This window comes from Trachymyrmex cornetzi, unplaced genomic scaffold, assembly GCF_001594075.2.
Source record: "Trachymyrmex cornetzi isolate Tcor2-1 unplaced genomic scaffold, Tcor1.1 scaffold73, whole genome shotgun sequence".
In the NCBI taxonomy this organism is placed as follows: Eukaryota; Metazoa; Arthropoda; class Insecta; order Hymenoptera; family Formicidae; genus Trachymyrmex; species Trachymyrmex cornetzi.
In genome coordinates, this window is record NW_017300059.1 from 738252 (window position 1) to 762312 (window position 24061).

The 24061-nt window shown below is 33.3% G+C and overlaps 1 protein-coding gene across 1 annotated transcript in view; it reads left to right on the forward strand.

Annotated features, from left to right (window-relative positions):
• Positions 1-18999: 18999 nt before the first annotated feature.
• Positions 19000-24061, forward strand: part of LOC108767910 (histone deacetylase HDT2) — a 10048-nt gene continuing 4986 nt past the window's right edge. Inside the window, exon 1 of the mRNA XM_018518053.1 lies at positions 19000-19211. Coding sequence (XP_018373555.1) covers positions 19192-19211 — 20 coding nt within the window. The 5' untranslated portion in view covers positions 19000-19191. The remainder of the gene's footprint in view (positions 19212-24061) is intronic.

Sequence of the window (24061 nt, forward strand, 5' to 3'; positions counted from 1 at the left end):
GTAATATTTACTAAATATTTGTAAAGGTAAACTTATGTTTAGTTATATTACCTCAACATTTAGTTGAAACTATTTTACTCAATATTTGATAGCTATAACTAGACTTTTTTTTCAGTGTAGTAATAACGATAAATATAATCATTTCCGATCACCAACTATGTGTGTGTGTATATATATAAATATATATTGCTAACTATATTACTGACATTATAGCAGTAATAATCATAATTATACTAACATATACAGTCACAAAAAAACTTTTTCTTTCGGTGTAACGAGATGCGCACATTGTAAAAAGCCGACAAAAGTAATGATATTTACATATTTATGTTGTGTCCCATGTTTCGGGATTTATTTGAAAATCAAATCATACGAGAGCGCGAAATGCAAAACAGAATCGGAATAAAAGATGACTTCTCGCGTGACTTTCGCGTCACGAAAGAAAGCAGGCGTTGTGATTTTTGCGAATGCATTTTTCGCTAGAAAAAGTGGGCTACTGAATTGCTTATGTCTTTCCAAGCGCATTTACCGAATACATGTGTCTCGCCGGGAGAAACCGAGGACGCCGTTTCGCCGGTTTACGTATCCCTTGACGATGGATTAACACTTTATCACAAAGAAAGGAGGGGCTCTTATCGTCGTCACACCTTGGACACAAGCACACTGTCATTGCCACTGTCGCACTGTTAACAAATGGAGCGCGATTTTCCGCGGCATTTTCTTCTTCGCGGATAAAGGAAGATTTTAAACGAAGCGGAGACACGCGCGCAAATAAGAACGTTTAAATAAAACAGGCGCCGGTTCTAGGAGAGGTGAGATAACACGGCATGCTTAATGATGGAAGAAAAACTAAACGAAATTAAAGAGAGGGTGGAGGTTGAGAGAACGGGGAAGAAGAGAGAGAGAGAGAGAGAGAGAGAGAAGGAAGAAGAGAAGGAGGGAGTGAGACGGACGAGGCGCCGGCAACGATGTCTCTGTACTGACTGACTACGAGTTGTTCGTATAATATACGTAGAGTACGAGAAAGAGAGAATACTGGGGGGGAACTATAGGAACGCGAGAAAGAGCGAGACGAGGGTAGGGAATAATGAGGAGAGAGAGAATGGACGAGAAAACTGGCCGTAAACTGGCGAGTGCAGAGAGACGGAGCCACCGCGAGTTCTCTCACGCGAGCGAAGACACGATTGTGAGCGAGCTGCGTGTTAAACGCTGATAACACGCAAGTTACAGGTACATATGTATTTACCAATGACACATCGGCGTATCGGTGAGAAACTGCAGTGATTCTCAGTCATTGATAAAAGGCCCGATGCCGATTCTTGATCACAGCCAATAGTGCTTCAGAGGAAGATTCAGTTTGACATGTGATAGAATTCTTAACAAAATGTTCGGTTCTGATTCTATTCGAAGTACAAAAATCTGCTATTTATTTTAGAGTTATTTATTAAATATAAAATCTATTAATGTTTTATAATTTGCTTTTTTATTCTTTCAAAACAAATCGCAAATTAATGAGAAATAGATTATTGAGAAATAGTAATCGTTAATTTAATCACTTGTGTAATTCTATCTAATACGTGTGTAATTAATGTAATTATTATCAGAATAATTTGTAATTTGTCGCTATAATCAATTTAGAAATTAATCATCATAGACTCAATTCCTTTTCAATGGAAATGTTTTATAAAACAATCGCATTATCACTATAATATCTCTGGTAAAAAAATGTTCTCATACATATATATATATATATACATTTGATATTTTTAAAATTTCCTTATATTTAAAAATTTTTATGAACATTTTTCAAAGAATAATTCAAAGAAAACTTAAACTACAAACTTTATAAACTTTCTTCGGAAATTATGGAATAAAAAATCTTAGAATATTTCAGGATATAACAAAGTTTTAGAGAAGACTTTCTCAGCATTTCTGAAAATTATTTTAATTTGTATAAAAAATAAAATTTTTTTTAAAAAGTTGTAAAAAAGAGTAATTCTGAAAAATTATGCAAAAAATTTTAAGAAAATTTTTCATCGGGGATGTAATGTTAAACATGTGTAATTATACATTCTTTCTACATATTATAACGTATTACTTATTCAGTGAAATTAAATTATGTATGTACATATGTTCTGTATTATAAATAAGATAGGAACAGACAGGTACCACCTGGTAATGTAGGAGGCTAGTGAAAAATTCCTATTAAGCTGAACAAGCAAGTGGAATTTTAATTAAAGCACCTTGCGTGTGAATTGAGAATTACCGCGAAGGTAGTTATCGCCAACTCGTATTATCGCGATTCTATAGAATAACGTGATTTATCTCTGATTTATGGACGACTATTCTCCACCGCGGTTATTCTCATCTCTCATTCGAAAATTATATCCACAAAGACAGGGGAAAGCTCAGTTTTAGAGAACGTATTAATTCGTTTGTTCTACAAAGGTTTTTTTCGATTTGTCGCGATTTTCAATTTCCCAATACATCGCGCGTATCGAAGAAATAACTGAAGGATTTCCTACAAAAACCAAATAAATTCATTTTTAAAAATCTGGGTTATGGCATTAAATTAAAACATTAATCGGTCTCTATTAGTAACGTCACAACGTGAACAATTTTCTTCGGTAAAAACCGGGAAATATAAAAACGGATAAAGTTTAACATTTACAAAAGGATGTTTTTGTTAAGAGCGATTTGTAAAATTTTGTAAATAAAAAATAAAAAAGTTACTTTTCATTTTAAATTAGATCTTCTTTTTCAGCTTCATCGTTATTAATGTTATTAAAAAAAGAGATAAATATTAAATATTAATAGAATAAATATAGGCAGTACCTAAATATAAAATTTCAGCAAGAATCGAACAAGTCTAGAGAGAGAGAGAGAGAGAGAGAGAGAGAGAGAGAGGAGTTTTATATTTTTTTCAATGTGTGTTCAAAATATTAATTAAAGCCTATTTGTTCTATATACTTACTATATGTCCGAAGAAAAACTTTTATAATATTAATATCATACTTATACTATATTTTAACATATTTATATAATATACAGCTTGAAGGTAAGAAGTTTTTTCCTGAGAACTGAACTTTTTAGACTTGTTCGGATTTTGTGAAAAACCCTTCAACTAAAAATATTGGAAGCTACAAAAACGATCGCCATATATTTTGCCATACTATGACGAAAGAGTTTCACGTCTATCGCACTTTTTATCGTATAGCAAATAGAAACGGTCGCGATACAGCGTACGTTCCGCAAATACGTGGGATAACGTGCTCGATCTGTAATGTGAAGGAGAGGCACGAGACTTAAAGTTTCCTTGTGATGAAGACGGCCTTTCGATCTTCTGAGACCTTCTTCGATCGCAAGATGTATTTCTTTTTTGTTCCGTCAATCAAGATCATTCGCCCGAGAGAGTCTCCCGCTGTTCAACCTTCACATCCTGTGATTTTCATTTCTCTCATATCGAATCAAATCTCCACGATTTTCACGATTCTTAGACCCATTTCAGGATATTTATTTTGTTTTCTCATTTTTCTTCTCGTTTTTTTCGTTTCTACTGAACAATACGTTGGTCGTGCGGTCATAATTTATCGACCAAACGTACACGGTGCATTCGAGTTGCAAGGTAAACGACTGCTTGCGCAAGAAATGTCGAGTATGCGGCCGTGTTTCGATACGCCGGTGTGTTACTTCTACTGTACGAAAAAATTCAATAGCGGAATACCGAGGCCACGAAGATTTGAATTATGTATAATGCTATCGTCTGTGCAGCTATACCACATCAGCATTGGTAAATATTTGCTCCAATCACAGTATATTTACCCACGCATCACTTTGTACCACTTACAACATTAAAGCCCATCGCTTCAAATCATGTCACTTTAACTAAAAAAAAAATTAAATATTACTTTAATTAACGTTAAAAACAGATATTGTAGAGTATATTACAAAATTTTCTTTTTAAAAAAAGTGATAAGAAAGGATGTCAAATATAGATGCACTCCTCGAACAAAAATTGTACCAAATTAAAATATGAAACCCAAGTGGTACTATATTTTATTTTTAAAACAGTTTCTATAGAATAGATGAACCATTTCCAAACTATATATTTATGCTACCATTTCAAAATAAAAGATATTGATGTGATTATAAATGGGTATTTTATCATTTAATTAACCATCCCTAAAATTATTCTCATATATTCTTTCTTAATGCAACTTTTTTTAGGGAATATAAATAAAAAAGATAAAAGTTTTAGTTTGCGCTATCTTGTTCTATTTATACTTATATCAAATATAGCATGTAGCTAATTTAATTTCTATTTTTTTTTGTATTTTTTCTATTTTATTTTTAAATTAATTGCATGTTGCTTTCTCTTTCTCTCAAATGTCTATTATTCTTCACAAAATGTGTATACATTGAATGCGGAATTCTGGCACAATACATTCGATTGTGCCGGTGACACAGTTCTTCAGGCTCAGGAAACATCAAGTACTCCTACTGTCGATAAACGACGGGTACTAGAAGAGAGGAAAGCGAGAGTAGTCGATAAGGTAGACACATTAAACAAGCAATAAACAAGATGTTTACTTTTTGTCGTTTAGAAAAAAAGCCTCATCACATAATTTTGTAAAATATCATTCATGTACAAAACAAAATAATAAGAATAATATTATTCACATATAAAAGATATGAGAGCGTAAAATCATCAGGTTAGATATTACACTTTGAAAGATTAATTGCTTGAATATAATACAATAAATTAAAACAATCTAATAGAACTGGAAATATTTGATAAGCTACGTCGTGATAATATACAAAATGTAGGTAAAATGACAGATAAAATGTCGCAGTAGTGATTGTTATGCATGCATCGCACATTGTTCGTTGAACAACGATACGTGCCTAATCAATACAATATGCGATTACATTATCAGTGGTCGTTCCATAATCTAGTTATTAATTCAACAAGCGAACGAAATCGATAAACAACGAATGACACTCTTCTTTCTAGATTATCTCATAATATATTATAAAATTATTTAATAATTCAATACAAATACAAAATTCCATTAATATGACCACACGATAACAACTATTAATAAAATAAAGGATTAACTTTTCGTCTAACTTTTAGATACATATAATATATATTTTTATATATATAACGATCCAACTGTAAAATATACATAATCCCCTCATATCGAAATACATTTATAATTGCATAATGATAATAGAATGTTCTTTTCGTGATTCATAATGCTAATCATTGAATTATTGATTTAGCAATTTCTCGTCCATAATACTCATACAATCTATTTTCCGATTTCTTCTTTTTTTTATGAAAGAGATTCATCGCTTGAAGCAACAATTTGGAGCAGGATACCCATGTCTAGACGAATGCCTCATTAATATTTATAAATTCAAAACGCGTAATTACGCCAGGAAACAAGCATCGTTGCATAATGCACATGTGTACGACAAAATGCACGCAATTTCTTATTCTCTCTATCCCTTCCCTTCTCGTCTCTCTCTCTCTCTCCCCCCCCCCCTCTCTATTTTTGTCTCATGTTTGCAATGTCAAATGTGTATGTATATGCTTATGCAAATTTTTGAGTGTGGATTCAGAGATTTCATTAACGAGATTTTTATCAATCATATGTACTTAATGAATACAAAAAGCATAATGTGAGCTTAATTTAGTCAATGAAAGTTATGCATTGCAAATAAGATATTTTTTCCATGGTTTCTGAGAATTGGAGACACTTTTTTCTTACGTCGATAAATGGATATGTTATTGTTAAAATTCATATATAAGATTATGTAAAGAAATAAATATAATAATAAGGCATATAAGAGTCAATATTGACTCTTATATGCCTTATTATTATATTTATTTCTTATTAATATCAAGAGTCCTTTATTATTATTGTTAATTATGTGGAGACTAAAGATCATTACATAAAACTAATTCAATAACGCTATCCTACTTGTTTTCGTCTTTTAATAATTAACAAATTAATGTTACGTAACAGAGCAATGTAATAAGAATTATTGCATAATTGTTACGCGACAGATTAACGAGAAATAATACTGTACCGATCACATCCACAGAATTATCGATAACTGTACCAAATTCTATTTCCGACTGATTTTGCAGTGGTTTCATAATTTTTTCTCCCCCATGCGATCGCATGATATCATATATACAACTGGATAGAAACGATTGCAATTACAAGCGGTGAGTCGCAAGAAATTATTTTCCTTCCGGGCTTAATTTTAACTGCATTGTTCGAGCTCGCACGTATTTCATTATCCTAGAATACATATACGGCTTCATGATAAAATTAACTGAAAATTCGACGAAGACTGATTGCCCAATACGAAACATAATTACCATAATTTGGCTTGATAATAATTCCGATGAGTGTACGGTAAATAAAGACAGACGTTTCAGTAACCTATTGGCACAAACATATACGTATTAATTTTGCAATCAATATACAAACGCAAAACATAATATAAAATGTCAATAAACAGTTTACCATTTAGTAATTTGCTAAAATAAATAACAAATATAAACATATCAAATGCATGGCATTATGTTAATAGAATTAAGTAAAAATGCAATATATAATTGCACGTATTATTTTTAATTGTATATTTCAATATGTATAATTATTAAATGAAACAATAATAAATATAAATAAATAAATATAAATAAAAATAATTAAAAAACTAATTAAAAATTTATAATAACGAACAAATAAAAAAATATATATATATATAAAATATGCATGTTTAAAACTCTACAACAAAATTTATTCTTTAAAAAAACTTAATAAATGAACTGATTTTCTTTAATTTTATAATCGTCTCTCATTCCGTATTTCATTCGTCTTACACCAAGATCGGATGTGTACGATAATTTCACGTTAAAGGATGATATTTAGCGTAGAATATAAGATGTGAATACTAACTATTAGATTCGTAATAAACACAACTTTATATCAAGTATAGATTATTATGAGGAAACGTATCGATGATATTAAAGATTCGAAAGACACATGGCACGTTCCGTCTATAGATCTTATGTGCCACTCCTAAATCTCCGAGTTGCGAAGGTCCCCGAGATACTTGAACGACAATGACGTCATCGCCGCTTAAATCAACTCCCAAGAACACCAGAATGAATGCGGAAGGGCGAAGGACAAGGCTTAACACGCCGATGAACGAGTACGAGCGAGTGCAACGGCAATTCCGCTGCCACAAAGCGCCGATTGTGAAGACCCCGTTACACGAAGTGCCTGTTGCAGGTACGTGCACATTAGCCGCCCAATCCTGAGCCCAGGAATGCGTTTCACCGTGGGGATCTTCCTCTCACGTCGCGTCGGCAGGTTCGGATCCTCTTTGTCTGCGAGATCTGACCTGATCCAGTAGCCCACCATCTGCCGCCATCTGCCTCAGCAGAGATTTTCATGAAAGAAAGGTTCCAAGAGGCCCAGAAAAACGCTGGTCAATCTGAGAAATATATTTCTCTACGGAACACCTTTCGATGAAATTTTAACGTCGCACGTACCATCACACAGTGGAAAAAATGTTCTGATTACATCAACGAAAACCCAACAAGAATGAAATTTTAGTGGGATTGAACAGAATTTCAGCTGGTTATGATAACTAAAAATTCTACTTGGGCTCACTAAAATGTCATTCTTGTTAGCCTCTTTGTTGATTTAATCAAAACATTTGCTCAATATATATATGTGTACGCGAAGAGAAATGCTCTTCGATTCATCTCAAACAAAAAAATTAAACAAAGATACGAAGGATTCTCGATAATTAAAAAATCAATTAGATAGAAGGACCAATAAAAGTCAAACACAGTTCTTGGTAGGTGAAAAATTAATCAGAATTTGTTCGAGAATTTCGTTTTACGAAATTATAGTTCTCAAATAGATCAAGATAAAAAAATTAAATATTCTACCTCGAGATTATTGCACGTATCTGCTGATTATAATTTTACTTTAAAAGAAAAATGGCTTGTTGCATTTTATGCGACATTTATGGAATGGGATTATTCACAAATAAAAGATGTAACGAGTGATATACTTTGTTCGAAATGCAATTTTGACAAATTTTGCAAATTTCTGAACGACTTACGATCACAACTCGGTATCGCTTACAATCGAGTTCAAACTTGAAGAACAAAAACAAGCACCGTTTAACCGAGCCTTAAATTCAGATAGATCCCACTCCACCCCCGATTCCTCTTCCTGCGTTCCTGTCCATTCTCTCGCTTCGATGAATGAATACGTGAACATAAAGCGTCAGTTCGTCTCACATCCGCCTATTTCGGTGCAGGCGCCCTTCACTTTTCGTTGGGGGAGAAAATTATTTCTGGCAGCCGGGCAACAATCTTTTCTCCGAACGTAGAGCAACGGGCGCCTCGATTTACCACACTCGGTCCGATTAACGATCGTTTACAAACGTCCGTGGTATTCTCGCGATGCGGAAGGCTACGGGGATCCTATTATAGTTTCTATTCTCTTCCATACTTCGAATCGCTTCTCCATTATCGGTAAGTTCCCGTGAACGTGAGATCTCTTGCACAGAGTCGTGAGATCTATACTTTAGAAGAGAGAGCTCGAAGACAATAGAACAGAGTTTGCCACAGTGCCGATAGTTTGTTGAGACTTATCGTTGATTGAAGTATAAGAAATATAGAAATAAGTCTACATCACAAGCAGATAATCTATAAAAATGCGAAATAAAAAAAGAGAAATTGTAGCACAACGTACATTGTACTGAACAATTATCTTATTAAAATTAATAATTTTTTTTATATTAAGAGAATAATATTTCAAATATATTAATGTACATATAACAGAATTGTGCGTTTACACGTAAAATATAATGAGGTAACCAGATTCTATGATCCGGTACCTAATACATTTTAATTCACTGTTTGTGAGTAATTACACGGTGAATTTAATAGGTAGCACTAATATTAAGTCACGCAGGCTGTTCGTCTGACTCGATTATATAAATTTATTGCTTAATTTGTTCAATTCTGTTGTTGTTAGTAAAGCAAAATGTAGAAAGTAATCGTGATGTAATATTTCGTAAGTATAAGTATTAACTCAGAGTTGAGAAAGTTATATATGAATTACTTATAAGTTACTTTTTAGATTACTTTATATGTGTTTTTTATAGAAATTGAATACAAAAAGTAATATAAAATTAGAGCAAATTTTAAAATATAATATAAAAAATAAAACAATCCAAACTTATTATACCGAATTTCTATATAAAAAGTGACTTGTAAAGTAACTTTCCCAATAGTTTATATATTTGACATTGCTTAATTGTCTATATGAAAAAAATTCGTATAGGCTTAACACAAACAGTACATAAATATTCCATGCAAACGTAATTTTAAAATATACCGCACAATCCTGATATATAAGTACTCGATCATCCTAAATTTTTACATTTTCCATGAGAAAAGGTGCAAAATGACGTAAGTTTTGTTGGCAGAGAAAAATCGTGGGAAAAGCAACCTATCGGGAAATAGTGCATTAAAGCGCATCGGGTAGAGCCCCGGGAATCCTTGCAAATTTATGACATCTTCCTGACGATGCCTTTCAGAATGACCAAAAGTTCAAGTTCGCTGGTCACTCGGCACGCCTCTCGTAACGATCGAGATGAATGCAACGCATGCGTTCATGCACAAATAAAAAATGCGTGTACGCTGCATGCGCAGCGTAATGTATCGGTATATCGGAGCGGTGAAACTGGACGCTGACAGCTGGAAACTGGTTTCTGAGAGAACTCGTGTACGCGAATGTACTACGGAGAATCAAAGAAGGGGAGAAGAAGATACGATAAAAGAAAAAGAAAACAGCGAAGAGAGAAAATTTTGCTGTATTCTGGAGAGAGCAAAAATTTGTTGTGTTTTAGATTTTTTTCAGAGCAAAAAAAATTTGCAACAATGAAATGTGTATGATCAGTTAACGATTTTACGAGAGAATGGAATCGATATATCGAATCTGTCAATACTATAGAAACCCAAAGCTAATTTTGTTCAATGTCTATTATATTAAAAGGTAATAACGAAAAGGGATTAACAAATTAATTTAACACACAAATAATTTGTTATAAATGAGACATGTTGATATTACTGCTTTCACTGTTGGAATCTTCAAAAAATAAATGAGAAACAGGAACATAGAGAGAAGGAGAAAGAAAAGAAAAAAAATATGAAGGAGAAAGAAGAAATGAGAGAGAAAGAGAGAAATCAAGGAGCACGGTTACATTAATGCTGTCTAAGGCAAAGCATAGGCGCAGAGATTTAGGGGCGTTGCTTTTGATAATGCAGTAATTTTCATTTATGTAATGATATTAATATCATAATATTAATATAAATGATATAAATGATGTAAATATTATATATATAATATTAATGTTATTTATATAATAATATTATATAATAATATTAAAATTTATTAGATGTCATCTAATAAAATTCAATATTATTATATAATATTATGTATGATAATTTTAATGAAATAAATTTTTCCCCGAGAATCTTTTAATTCCAATTTATCTAATAAGTTCGATCTTTAGTTATCCTTAATAAAATTCATGTGCAATTAAAACATCAACTTTCACAGATTAAACTTCACTTTTATCTAATCTCCTATAATTTTAATAATTTTTCCTGCAAAATCCTGCTACAAATATATACAGAATTATCGTAGTTACGTTGTAAAAACGTTTGCAACTATTAATGCTGAATTGGGTCGAATTTTTGCCGAGCTGAACTCGGCTTCAAAATCGATCGAACAATCCGCAAATGAAGGTAATTGCGGCCAACTCGTGTTGCAGCTCGTGTTAACGTACGACGTGAATTCAGGATTCTCCCTGCAGCAACACGCTTGCAACTTCGGATGCAGCCTGTTCGTGCGAGAGGCAGACGAGGAGACAAAGGGAGAACGGAACAGACGAGACGGAGGCAGAATATGCGAGTACGAGGAACAGATAAAGTCGGGACAGACGGCGACGATGACGAGAGTGCGTCTATCGTTGCTTGCAATGCGAGGGCGGTGCATCTTTTTTTTATCTTCTTTTTGCGCGCATTGCGCGCGTTTGCGCGTCCGTGATTGAAAGGAGCAGCACGTACGGTGTTTCGGAGAAGCTTCTTTACTGCCGATCACTAAGATTATTCCTGCCTATTTTATATACTTATTCCAAACGAGAACACAAAAAAATCACGGAAGGTCGCAAAATTCTCCTCAAGTGTGTGTAATAAATACATAAAATAAGAAAAGTTCTCACGTAAAAAATGCATCTTTTTTGGAATGAGAATGTTATATATACATATATTAAGAAAAAATTGATAATTGAATTGACAATCAAGATCATCTGTAATTTTTGCGGCGTAAGATAAGAATGATCCTTTTAGTCATAAGTGTCATAACAAAGTAATGACATTGAAACGGTCGTTCTTATGTAACTATTTCTTGTTCTTGCATTGTCGAGGTTAAAGTAAAAGAGGTATTAGATTATCGAGATATTTCTCAAATAACGCGGAAACTGTTTCGTACGAAAATTCAGATGCAAAGGAATAATCTAACAAACAGAAAAATTGAAAATTGACGAATTCATTTCAATGCCAGTGAGATAAGAATGATTCTTTTAGTCATAACGAAGTAATGACATTGGAACGATTGTTTTTACGTAACTGTTTTTTGTTCTTGCATTGTCTCGAGATTAAAGAGAGATATAGATTATTTCTCAGATAACGTATAATAGAAACTGTCTCGTGTGCAAATTCTGATGAAAAGAAATAATTTAACGAGTAAAAAGATTAAAGAGAGCACGACAAAAAAAATGCATGCATAGAATATATGGATTAATTTGAGTATTTCACGGATTTCAATGAAGATCCACTTATGTAAATCACATCGTCGCACTCTGGCATGTCACGTGTGTCGCACAATTTCAAACTTCAAACAACGAGGAACGGGCACAATCGCGGCCGAATCCGGCGTGCGACTCGATCTCCCGCCGTTGCCGCGGAGTCCCGATCTTTGCGTTGCACTCACCATAATTTTTCGCTGAGATCGGCGTCGACGAGAGGTGAACGATACCGTTGGACGGTCGCGCGCGGAGGATGAAGGAACGCGCTTCGCTCGCGGCGCGCGTAATCACCGCACTGTGCACGCGTCGCGTTTCGAAACAGAGCGGGGGCGACTCGATCTTCGGCGCGGTAAAACAAAGCGCGGGTGGACCGGTAGCAGCGTGCCGGGTCCGGAGCCGGAGCGAAACGGGACGGACGATGGACCCGACAGCGACGCAACAAGTGACAGCCTCCGTAGCTCGTAGACGCTCGTAGTTCGCGGCGAGATGCGTGCGCTTGTCGATGGCGCCACTGCTCGAACTGAGACGAGCCCCCCTTTGAGATTTCTTCTCAAAATATTGGAAAGAATATACTCAGATAAGAAGGAGAAAAGAAGAAAAGAAGGAAAGGAAGAAGGAACAGACTTTTATCCTCGGGAGCAGCATTGTTATGTGTAACTTTATGCACGATAAAAAGTAATAAGATTGAAATGAATACGAAAATCGATGCGCAGGAATAACGCGTTTTAAATTTATTTGTGTCTGAATGGCCTCTCTCTTCTAAAAATTCAATATTGTGTACCACAATACAATGTAAATATAAACTTTTAAATCAATTTCTTGCTAGCTTTCCTATATAGAATCTTTCAGTGTTAAATGCATGACGAAATTGTTGACATTTTAAATCCGATTTCAATTTCAAAGATATGTTAATCACAACTATAAAAAGAAATGATGCATTGCAATAATTTTTTGGGGCAAAAATATTGTTACGTATATTATTAACATTAAAATATAAATTTCATATTATCATGATGTAGTCATTATTTAATAAAATAATTAATTAACATGTGTCAGAAAAATACTGTATAAAAATTAAACTCTCACACAATTTAAAAAAAATTATTTGTAGGAATTTTTATGCTCGATAAATTTTATACTTGGGTAAAGAAAAACCGTTTAAAGAGACTTTGACATTTCAGAATTCTAAAATTCAATCTTCGTTAATTTTTACCGACAGAATCGCGTATCACTAACGATAGATTTTAATATCTTTTTTAATATATTCCAGTAAACTATGGTAAATACTGGGTATTTTTAGCACAATTTGATTAGTCTATGTTAAAAATTGGATAAAACTTTCATATATTTAAATATTATTAAATTAATTAATTAAATATTATGCACGCAGAATTACACTGTTGGTAAGCACAATATTGATAAAATAATTTCTGAAACTCGTAATTATGATTTCATTTCATGTCCAATTTGTAATTCATGAAGACAGATTTTACATTACTGACCAAGAGAATGTTTAAAATAGCAAACGATCGATAATTTTCAAGTAATAAATTTGTTCTAGTTTTTATTATTTTTTTTCAAAAGTTTTTATTATAATATATAATAAAATAATTAAGCATGCAAGAAAAGTTAAATGCTTTTGGCGCAATTTTATAAAATTCTAAAAAGTACGTAATAAATAAAAAATTATTCTGCTTGTATTTGCTTAAAAAGATACACGATAGATGACAGCACAAATACCGTACAGAGATCCACACATGCTCGTGATGGAGTTAAGAGAGTTCTACTTTATTGTCTCGTAAAGAAACGGAAAAACCTTTAAAAGGTATTTAATTTTCGTGTATTTTAAATAATAGAAAGATTATATTTACACAATTTATGATAAATTTAGGCTAATTTAAAATAATTTTTTAAAATTGATTTAATGCAACTATATAGAAATCTTGTTCATATAACATCGTTAATGCAAATATAAAAGAAAAAAATTATACCGATCAAGTCTCGTTATATACCTCTAACTGACATGTGTTTTTATCTTTAAACACAAATTATTCCATAAAAACAATATATATAATTTTATTAAAGCATTTTATATTATATACAATTTTCATTATTTTATATGCTACAAATTTTATACTATTATGTCAAATATCGATCTTTCATCGTAAACTAATTAGACGCATGCCAAACTGGCGCCGCTCAAAAAAACAGAACCTGATCTTGTTATCAAAATAAAGTATCGAACGGGTGGTTTGATCGATTGAATAGATGAGATCGATCGAGATGAACGAGCTGAACCAACCGCTCCCTCATTTAAGCGAGCCGCGGGCGATACGTTGATCGGTGTATCTGTCATTCGGATATGTCAACAAAAAATAGCAGAAACTTTCTTTTCGAGGTTTGATCTCGATGTAACGCTTAGTCGAATATTTATTTATTCTCTTTCGACAGCACAAAGAAATCACTTACGACAGATTACAAATTAATATGAGATTCGCTTACGTTCAGATAAGCACTTTCTTCTTCTTTTATGGATCGTTGTCCTTTTGGAATTAACATAGTGTCATACACTTTCCCCTCCCTATTTTTCTTCGTAATTTCCCTTAAAATTTTGTATCTCTCAAGATTTTCTATTTCAATTTACTATTTTACTCACGCAAATAAATAAAGAACTTATACTTCTTAAAATTTTTCTTGTCTATTACTAATATAAGCATATACATATTGATAATAATCTCATCATTTTGAAATCTAGCTTAATTTTAACTGTCCTAACAAAAAAAATTGTGACGTGAGTTTTAGATGATTACATGAAATATTTTAAAAAATCGATTTAACGAGTTAATGCATTGAGGACCACTTCGACCAACTTCTATTAACTTTAATCGGCGGTTAGTCCATTGGAATTAGCCAATGGCATCTGTCGTTGACAAATGCGATTAGTCAAATCCAATGGGCTAATCGTCAATTAAAGTTAATCGGAGTTGGTCGAAGTGGCCCTAGATCAGAGATACCCAAAGTACGGATAGCAACACTAATAGGTTACATAAATTTTCAGAATAATAAATTACACTTCATTATTTTACTAACTATAAACTTGCGCCCTTCCCCATAATTTCATATACATATGTATAAAGTTGGATTTTTAAAAATTGTAGAAATCAAAATTATATTTCAAAATAAATTACAATTATCAAACTCCTTGCGCCTAAAATAACTCGCGTCGCTGTCGACGTCAAAGCTATCACCAACAAAAATCATTAACAGGAAACAGATGCATTCTTTATACATAACTTTATTATATATTTTTGAAAAATAAATTTATAAAATTATATTCAATAAAGAATTAAAAACTAGAAATAATAATATAGTATAGATAAATGATAATCAATTCCCGTTTTCTCGTTTTTTTATATTTGCTAAACCTATAGATAAGTCATAGGTGTTTGCCATTTTATAAAGTGGGTCGCAATTCACACAAATTTGGAAATATCTTAGATAACAGGCGAATTGTAATATTTTGACCTTTTAATGTTACATAAGTAATATTTTAAAAAACACTTCTAAATTATTCCAATCGATTTCAACTATTTTAAAATTAGAAAAAAAATTTAGAATTTGCTGTCTTTGTTTTGACAAATTTGAAATTAAATTCCTTAAATAAAAGTTGAAAAAGATTTTCTGAATAAGAAGCGAATGAAAATGAAAAATTTTTAAACATTAATGTAAGATTTCAAAATGCTCGATCAAGATTATCTTAAACATAAATTATGGTTTATAAAACATCGATACTTCAAATAAATTTAAAAAGAGGTTAGAAATTGACAAAAAATATTTTTAAAAAGTTATTCCCAGTCCTTCTAACGATTGCTTTTTTCTTAATTTATTGATTGCATGTAGAATTTCAAGAATAAGCCTTCTTCAAAAAGAATTCTTGTCTTAGGACGATTAAGAAAGCTTTCCGTAGATCATTGTAATTTATGGCCTTTGCAGCGACATTCGCGAACACAATCGCTTGGGGCGTCAAAGAAATACATTCAAGAAATATAAATTATATGTATGTTGCGCGCGGAATTTCTTCTTATCCATTTCTTTCAATCTTCAGAGAATCTTTGCAAACAGGCACATATATTTTCGTCAATTATCTGTTATATTCAACATGTATTAACAGTTTTCCATCGAGTAGATTAAGATTTTTCAATAAAAAAGCCATAATTTTAAAGTTCTTAAATTTTTATCTGCTAAGTTTGCTAATATTTTCATTCGTCAGTTTTTTATATTAGGAAATAAAACTCGCGGAAAGACGTAAATTACTGCGAGAGGATTTGTCGAAATTCCAATGACTATTTTACGATCTGCATATGAATGATGGACGATGCAGACTTCGTTTACTTATATGACAGCCACAGAAATTTTATTCGGGTTCGTCCATTGTAACATTCATGTCTTTTTTTCATTCATCAACTTTTTGAGTTTGATACTAAGCGTTTCCGCCGTTATTCACCTCGGTCAGAATTTGAGAGAAACGACCAGTTCTCAAAGGAGCAAAACGGAGAACATCAGATTTTCACGGCCATCGAGACAGACACTTGATCTGGTGCTTTCTTTGTACAACATGGAGACAAAACGAAACGGGCGATAGGGCATCGCCGTAAGAACCTGCAGCAGCAGGGTGCCACGACATTCTTGCCTACAGCACCTCGTGCTGTAGGAGTTCGTGTCTTTACTTTCACTGCTCGTAGTCTGATCTAAGATACGTTGTCCCTCGCGGCGACACCTTTTCGCATCCCAAAGGGCTATCACGGCGACCTGACGTGGCCGTGAGTCAAAGCGAGAGACGAGCGATCGAGTAATTCCTGAATATGGATCAACCGGATGCAATAGCGTAATCTCTTTTGATCGCGACCAGTCCGTTCCGGCCGCTAGCCGGACAATATCTTTGCCGTTTCATTGGCAGCAAGACCGTTGGAATTTGAATTTACATCGCGCTGGGCGAAGACGAGCCACGGATTCCAGCATGGCATAAATTTCGCGAAATATGTGCGTGTGCGTGGCATCGGCAATCGAGATAGCGAAGATGACAAGAGTGAGAGAGACGGAAAACATTAAAAAGAAGTAACACATGGGGAACTGTGGGTATACAGCATCGACCGTTTTCTAACCGCGAATGAAAGGGAAAGGAAGCTCATAGGAGAAGCTATACACCTTCGTCTCCTCGGGATTCGATGGAGAATAAGAGTGAGAGTGAGAGAAAGAGAAGAAATGAAAAAATAATTGATATTCGATTATTCTCAGATTTTAGGAAAGATTAATTTATGCATTTTGTATTTTACAGAATCATCGGATATCCTCCTATCTTAGAATATTCTTTTTATTTTAGAATATTAGATTATTATTTTTAATTGTACTAATTACATCAAAGATTTAGATTTATAAGCAGCACATATATAATATATTCTTCATATTTCCTGCGCTTTAATAAAGTTATTTTATTATTGTTATTATTAAAATCACGTGGGTACTAATTACTTAATAACATTATGCAAAAGGCAATATAATATTCTCGAATAAAACAGTTTTTTATATAAATTTAATATTTATAAATTACTCACGTCATGTTAATAATATAAAAATAACAGTAACTTATTTTATTATAAATTTCTATATAAAATAAATTATTATATTATACAAATTTAAACAACACATACGTTTATATGTAATATATTTCTTGTTATATTAGATATATTTTAGCAAAAAGGGCGTAATATATTTTAGTTAAATAAACAGAATTAAAAATCGCGCGTGTTGATCTCGGGATCACTCGAAAATGACATTACTATTTAACGTACTTCAAGAGAAACAGCCGGTAATATTCCCTATCCAGAAATGCAGAATATTTATTCGAGATTTATGACAAATTGCGTACGTAATAAAATAAAATAATTAAATAATACCTTCGAAAATATTGTCGTCAATTTATCGGGTAATGTGCTTCACCATCGCATATGGCTAATGTTCTGCAATCGAAATGTGAAAAGGTGCGTTATTGCCCAAGACTGTTCATTCCTCTCCAAATTCTTTAATACTGCTTAAAAATCTAATATATTCTAGTAATTAAAATATCTGATAGCTTTGTCCAAAAAATGCGATTGCTAAAGTAATTACAAAGACACCGAAACAAAAATATCTTGAAATACAATAAAATAATATTACAATAGTAATATTAGATTATATAGTATTATTATAGTAAATATAATTATAACATTAAAATAGTAACATGCGTGTTTATATTAATTTCATTTGATAAGTACATCTCAATTGGCTATCTATCGTTGTATCTATTGCGTTATAAATATTTAATTTACGCGCTATATATAACATCCGCTGTGACTCAAATAGGCATTTTACTTATATTAAAGATATCTTGATCTCATTGCGTTGTGATATGCTAATAGCATTCCTCCAGCAGAACAAGCCACGATAAGTCAAAATGACGTTAAAATGAATCGTGACTGAAATAATCTTGACAAAAAAAATATTACTTTAAAGCCATTTTGTCATTGATTTTGTCCCACTTGGGTCTTTAATATCTCGATTCATCACGTCATAGTACATGCTAATATCGTCCTAAACATATTAATGGATTTGATCGTAGTAAACTTCTAGGGTAACAAATATAGATATTCTGAGAAAAATTTCTCATGGTTGAAAATGTACGAATCATATTGATCAGAATTCTCAGCTATAAGAATTATAGTGTAGACTCAGCCAGAAAATTCTGAATGGTTCATTTTCAACCAAAACTCCGATTAATACAGCCAGACTCTTTTTTCAGTGCAGATAAAGCGAGTGAATAGTCCTCCACTCGAGCTTTGTGCAAAAGATAACGTAAAAGCCCGGGTATTCGCGACATTGCATACGCATTATGCGACGTAAGGGGGTGAGTGTGCACGTATCAGATATCGTAGAGTCCCGTATGTATCGCTATCATGGACGGCTTTAGCACGGGTGGTTGCTGGCAGAGTGAGAGTGCCATATATATAGAGAGAAGGGGAAACTCGACTCGGCACTCCAAAGTACACAGCCTCCGCGATTGCAGTGGTGTGCTCTTTCGGTTTCCTTCCACCTGGTTGTCGCCTGATATTCATTCCCTCGCGGGCCGCGCGCCAGTGGTAACAGTCGGCCGACAAAAACCGGTGGTTTCCACACGTTCGCCTCAGAAGGGCATCCGCAGAGGACCAACAGAATCCGCCCTAGGCCGCCGACACCATGAAACTTACGCTGTTCACGTGAGTACGCCTTCCGACGACTCACGATCTCGAGTCTATGGAGAATAATCGAGTGGCTCAATGCAAAAATGAAATCCATAATTCATAGGGTCCTCCTGCTACTTCGCAATTTAAAAGAGAGACCTTTACGGATTATGGATTTATTTCATTCTCGCATTGAGCTCATCGATTTCTTCCCCGAATTCAACCACTTCATGGTAACGAAATCGCGATCACGCCCAAGTTTGATAGTGCGATTGCAGATCGTGCTTATGCAACGAACTTCTCTATTTTCCTCATCGAGCGTTTGTTTCGCGATGTTGCTAAATAAGAAGAGATGTTCCCTTTCGTAATCTTAAATTAGATATACGCGTCCGGAAGGATTAAAGAACTAAGAAATAAAAAAAACGGCAAATTGTTCAATTGCAGTAATCGCGAAGCGAGATGCAGTTACGTATTACACGCGTTTGATTAAAGCAAGAAGGGGTTAATGAAGTTTAACGATTCAATCGTTCGCCCACTAATTTCGCGCGATCGTAGATTACTATTATTCGTAAAACACTTTTGGTGAGACCTGAATAATTCCAAGGCCGGTTATATGTTCGTGATTGAAAGGTACATGTATGCTACCCGTACACTTCGTTTCAGTCTTAATATCTGTCATCCTGTTACCTGTAATCAAAATTGCTAACCGCCTGCCAAGGAAACCGCGGCTGCCAGGCGTCGATAACTTTCGATCTTGCAGACATAGATCGATTTACGACGCTTAATAGCCAATATATCCCGGATCGTTTAGCATGCTGTTTCCACATGGATTGAAGATAATGCATACCGGTTGCCGACTATAAAACACGTGCCCTGACTCTACAAGGAGTTATTCAATCACAACCTTTTATATACCGTCACCTACTGATTACATTCACACTACGCTCCCGTTCGACGACATTTCGATCCGATTCATACTCAACCGCGAGTACGGTTGCAAATCGAGTATTAATAACGGGATGCAGAGAGGCACGTTATGCAAACGAACGACTGCAGTAGCTGCACGGAGCTCCTTTCCTGGTTCTGACCAGGAAATTGATTAGAAAAGTTATAGCGAGAGCGAGAGCGCATAACAGCGATTATTATTGAAATTGAAATTAATAAACACCATTTACTCGAGAAAAAATTTCGTATAAATATAACGGGTGTCACCGTTGCTTCTCTCCTTGACATTATACTAATGAGCAATGCGTGGTAATGTGTCTTCGCTCCTACACAAGTCGGCGTGAAAGAAAAATAGAAAAAGACATTTATTATACTCGCGTGTTTTAATATCTCTCCTGAAGATTTTTTTTAAGCACGTAATAACACAAAGCATCAGATGCAGCAATAAATACACATTATTGTCAAAGGAATGAAAAGACTCGAATAAAATATGTTACAATAAACCGAAAAGCAAAAGGAGAAAAAAAAAGGAAAAGGAGAAGCTAAAAGTTTAATTTTAAAGAAAAAAGAAAAGAAAAATATATAAGAGAAAATTAAATTTAGTATTATATCTTGTAATCAGTTTACATAAAACGTTTGTCATTTAATAAATTGTATTTTAAAATTGCTCTTCCACGATTTCTTGAAAGGAAAAACAGAATAAAAATATTCCTTTCAAGAAGAAATACATTTATTGAAACTGACAACTGCTTTAATTAAATTGCGTTGGAATTTATATTGCAGAGAGTTACGATTCCATCTTCAACTTGAATGACAAATATGATAAATCTTTTTTATCGAACTCAGGAGAGAAGATGAGTAAAGAGAGAGGCTACAATGCTAAGAAATACTAAAATATTAGAAAGGATAAAGTCGAGGGAGATGAGAGGCATAAAGGCGACAAAGAATTCTTATATGCAGGACAGGAGCAATGCAGACCCACGCACAGACGCTAACGACATCCTGCAGGCGGAATATAATGCGAATGCAATCGCTTTCCTCCAAGGCGAAGTTCCAGTGAAGTTCAGTGATCTCGCGTCACGATGCGATGTAATCGGACGGATGATGAATTACTTCACTCGCGAGATATTAAAAATCAAGATTTGCGTACGTCGGAAGATATTATGTTATAACGCGAAAATGTATTCCATATTCGGGCAGTTTCGCAATCCTGCACACAACGAGAATTATGTTCATTAATTACGAGCGGCTATTCTCGTTTACCGGTGAACCGGTTCGCTGATAAAAAGAAAAAGTAGATCGCAGATTCCACAGGCGGGTAAATCAATTGCACGAACATAACTTCTTTTGGGTTTCATTTTAACTTTCCACTAAGATTTCTGTATTAAATATCGTCACTTCGTATTCACGCTCCTTTTTTTAACTAAAAAAAAACTACCTTTTTTGTTACAAAAATATTTATAATATGTATTCCAAAAATAGTTCTTAGTTGAAAACAATGATAATCACGTTTCTATCACTTCATTAAATTAAAATATTAAATTAAATATCAGAAGAAATGAGAGTAAAGAAAAATTGACACGATTTTAAGAAATTAAAAAATGATGAAGATTCTGAGAATCAATCAATACTTGTCATCGTATCATCATTTACATTTTATATTATGACATAAAATAGATTTAAACATGTAATTTTTTTATTAATATTTAAATTTTGTTAATAATCATAAATCGATAAATTAATGCCTACAACTTCCATGCTGGATTATTAGATACCTTTTATTATTCAGTAATTTAGTAATTCCAAATTTTATCCAAAATACATCAAATTGAAATAAAATCCAGGATTTTAATGATAAATAATTATAATATTCTGTATTATGTATTACGAGAAATAGCAAATTATATCCTTCACAATAATGTAATATTTAATGTATAATATTATATGTACAATATTAATCAAATATATTCGACCGTGTGAGCAGTTTTTACACTCTTTATAAATACTTATAATTATTTACTTTATTTAAATAAATAAGTAATTAAACAAAAAAAGGATTTTAAAAAAGATTACAATTTACCTATAGAGTTATAAAATTTTAAAAGCAAAAGTAGAACGAAGAAATAATCCCTCAAAAAATAACAAAGTTAAAACTACATTATTAATTTTCAATTATTTGCATTTCAATTAAAATACGCGGATTGTATTAATATAATCCCGTTAAGCATAGACGGTAAATGTCCTTGCTAACGGTAAAAGCATGATATCGCGTGATGTCGCACAATGAATAATGAGCAACAACGTTCCGTTTCGAAGAACTCGGGAGTCAGACTTTTATCCTCGACATAACGAGAATATTCATTTAGAATATTAATGAAACGCTGGTTAAAGTATCAACAATACAAAAATATTCAACGAAGACGTTATCGTGGCACAATTTGATAAATGGTACACATTATTTTCAATTAACTTCGCATACAGGCTGCGGGACAATTTTTATTCTTCAGAATGTATCCCTTCAACAATAAGAAGCATTACTCGCAAATAAAGGACTTTTGTGCAATGAGGCGATAGCGATTATAGCCAGAATGACAAAAATTTGCATCAAGAAACTGCTAAAGGCCAACCTCTAGAGAAGCTTCTAGAGAAGAAGCTTGTAGTTGTAAAAGTAAAAAAGGACACTTAATTCGAGACGTTGAAAATGCTAATTTATAGCTGATATGCGAGATTCATATTAGTTTTCAAATAAAACTATTTGGGCAAATTGTATTTCACAAAGTTAGTGCGAGTTAATATAGTAATATCAATAATAGTATGATGATAGTATGATAAATCTGCTTTACGCTTAAAACATGTTCTATTCGATCTTACATATTTTCTATGGTTCAACTCACTATTACTATTTATATTGAATTTACATTGAAATTCGCGAATGGCTACAAGGTCTCACAAACGTAATGAAACCACTTAAACATTTTTTCGTCGTTGAAGAAACCGTACAAGGTAATCTTGAGAAATTTTGGTAAAATTATTCTGTCGCAGACGACGCTATTTGATAAATAAGTACATCAGGGAATCTGCTTACGAATTCTGTACGAGCAATGACCAAGTTTGGACATGTTGTAATATATTTTAAAGTGTCTGCTGGAAATTGAGGACGCGAATACGATACTGCTGACTACTTGTTCAGAATTATTTATTTTATATTTAATGCAAAAATATAAAACTTTTTATAAATTTCCATTAATCGGAAAGTTTTCTTTAAGATATACGTAGAAATGTTTCTCTAAATTTTTTTAATAATTTTAGAGAGAGAGAGAGACGCAATAAAAATAAATTAATAATTTCTTTATCAATAGAACGCGAAACATTCAGATACATTTTGACTTAACCATTTCCACGTGGCTAATGCCAGTCTATCTGTGTAAACATAATTAATGAATGACGAGATTAATGAATGACGAGATAAATGAATGAATTAATCTTAAATATGAATCAAGCTCGTTGATTGACAATTGTCATCCCGTATTCAATGATTGAAGATGTTACACAGAGCTCTTCAATAATAAAAAAAACGTCGTGCACGACATAAACACGTAGATGGTCGAAAAATTATTATTTACACAAAACACACGCGCGTAACGGTTTTATTCGTCAAGGGGATTTCTTCGGCGCGGCATCGATTAAAGGGTTGCCTAAATCAATAGCTCAGTTTTTTGTATACGTGGTTTTCCCGTCATCGCGTCGCCGGCAAGTCGTCTTAATCGTGGAAGGGGAAAAGGGCCAATTAGATGTACACCGGCAGGCTAGTGGGGATTATATTCGTTTGGAAATTTTTATTCATTCTTAGGGCAACCCATGGTATAAAGACAAGGGTATGCTCATCCCGTGGAAACCCACTGCGCATCTCAACAAGCTTACGTCACATTCGTAAAAGAGAG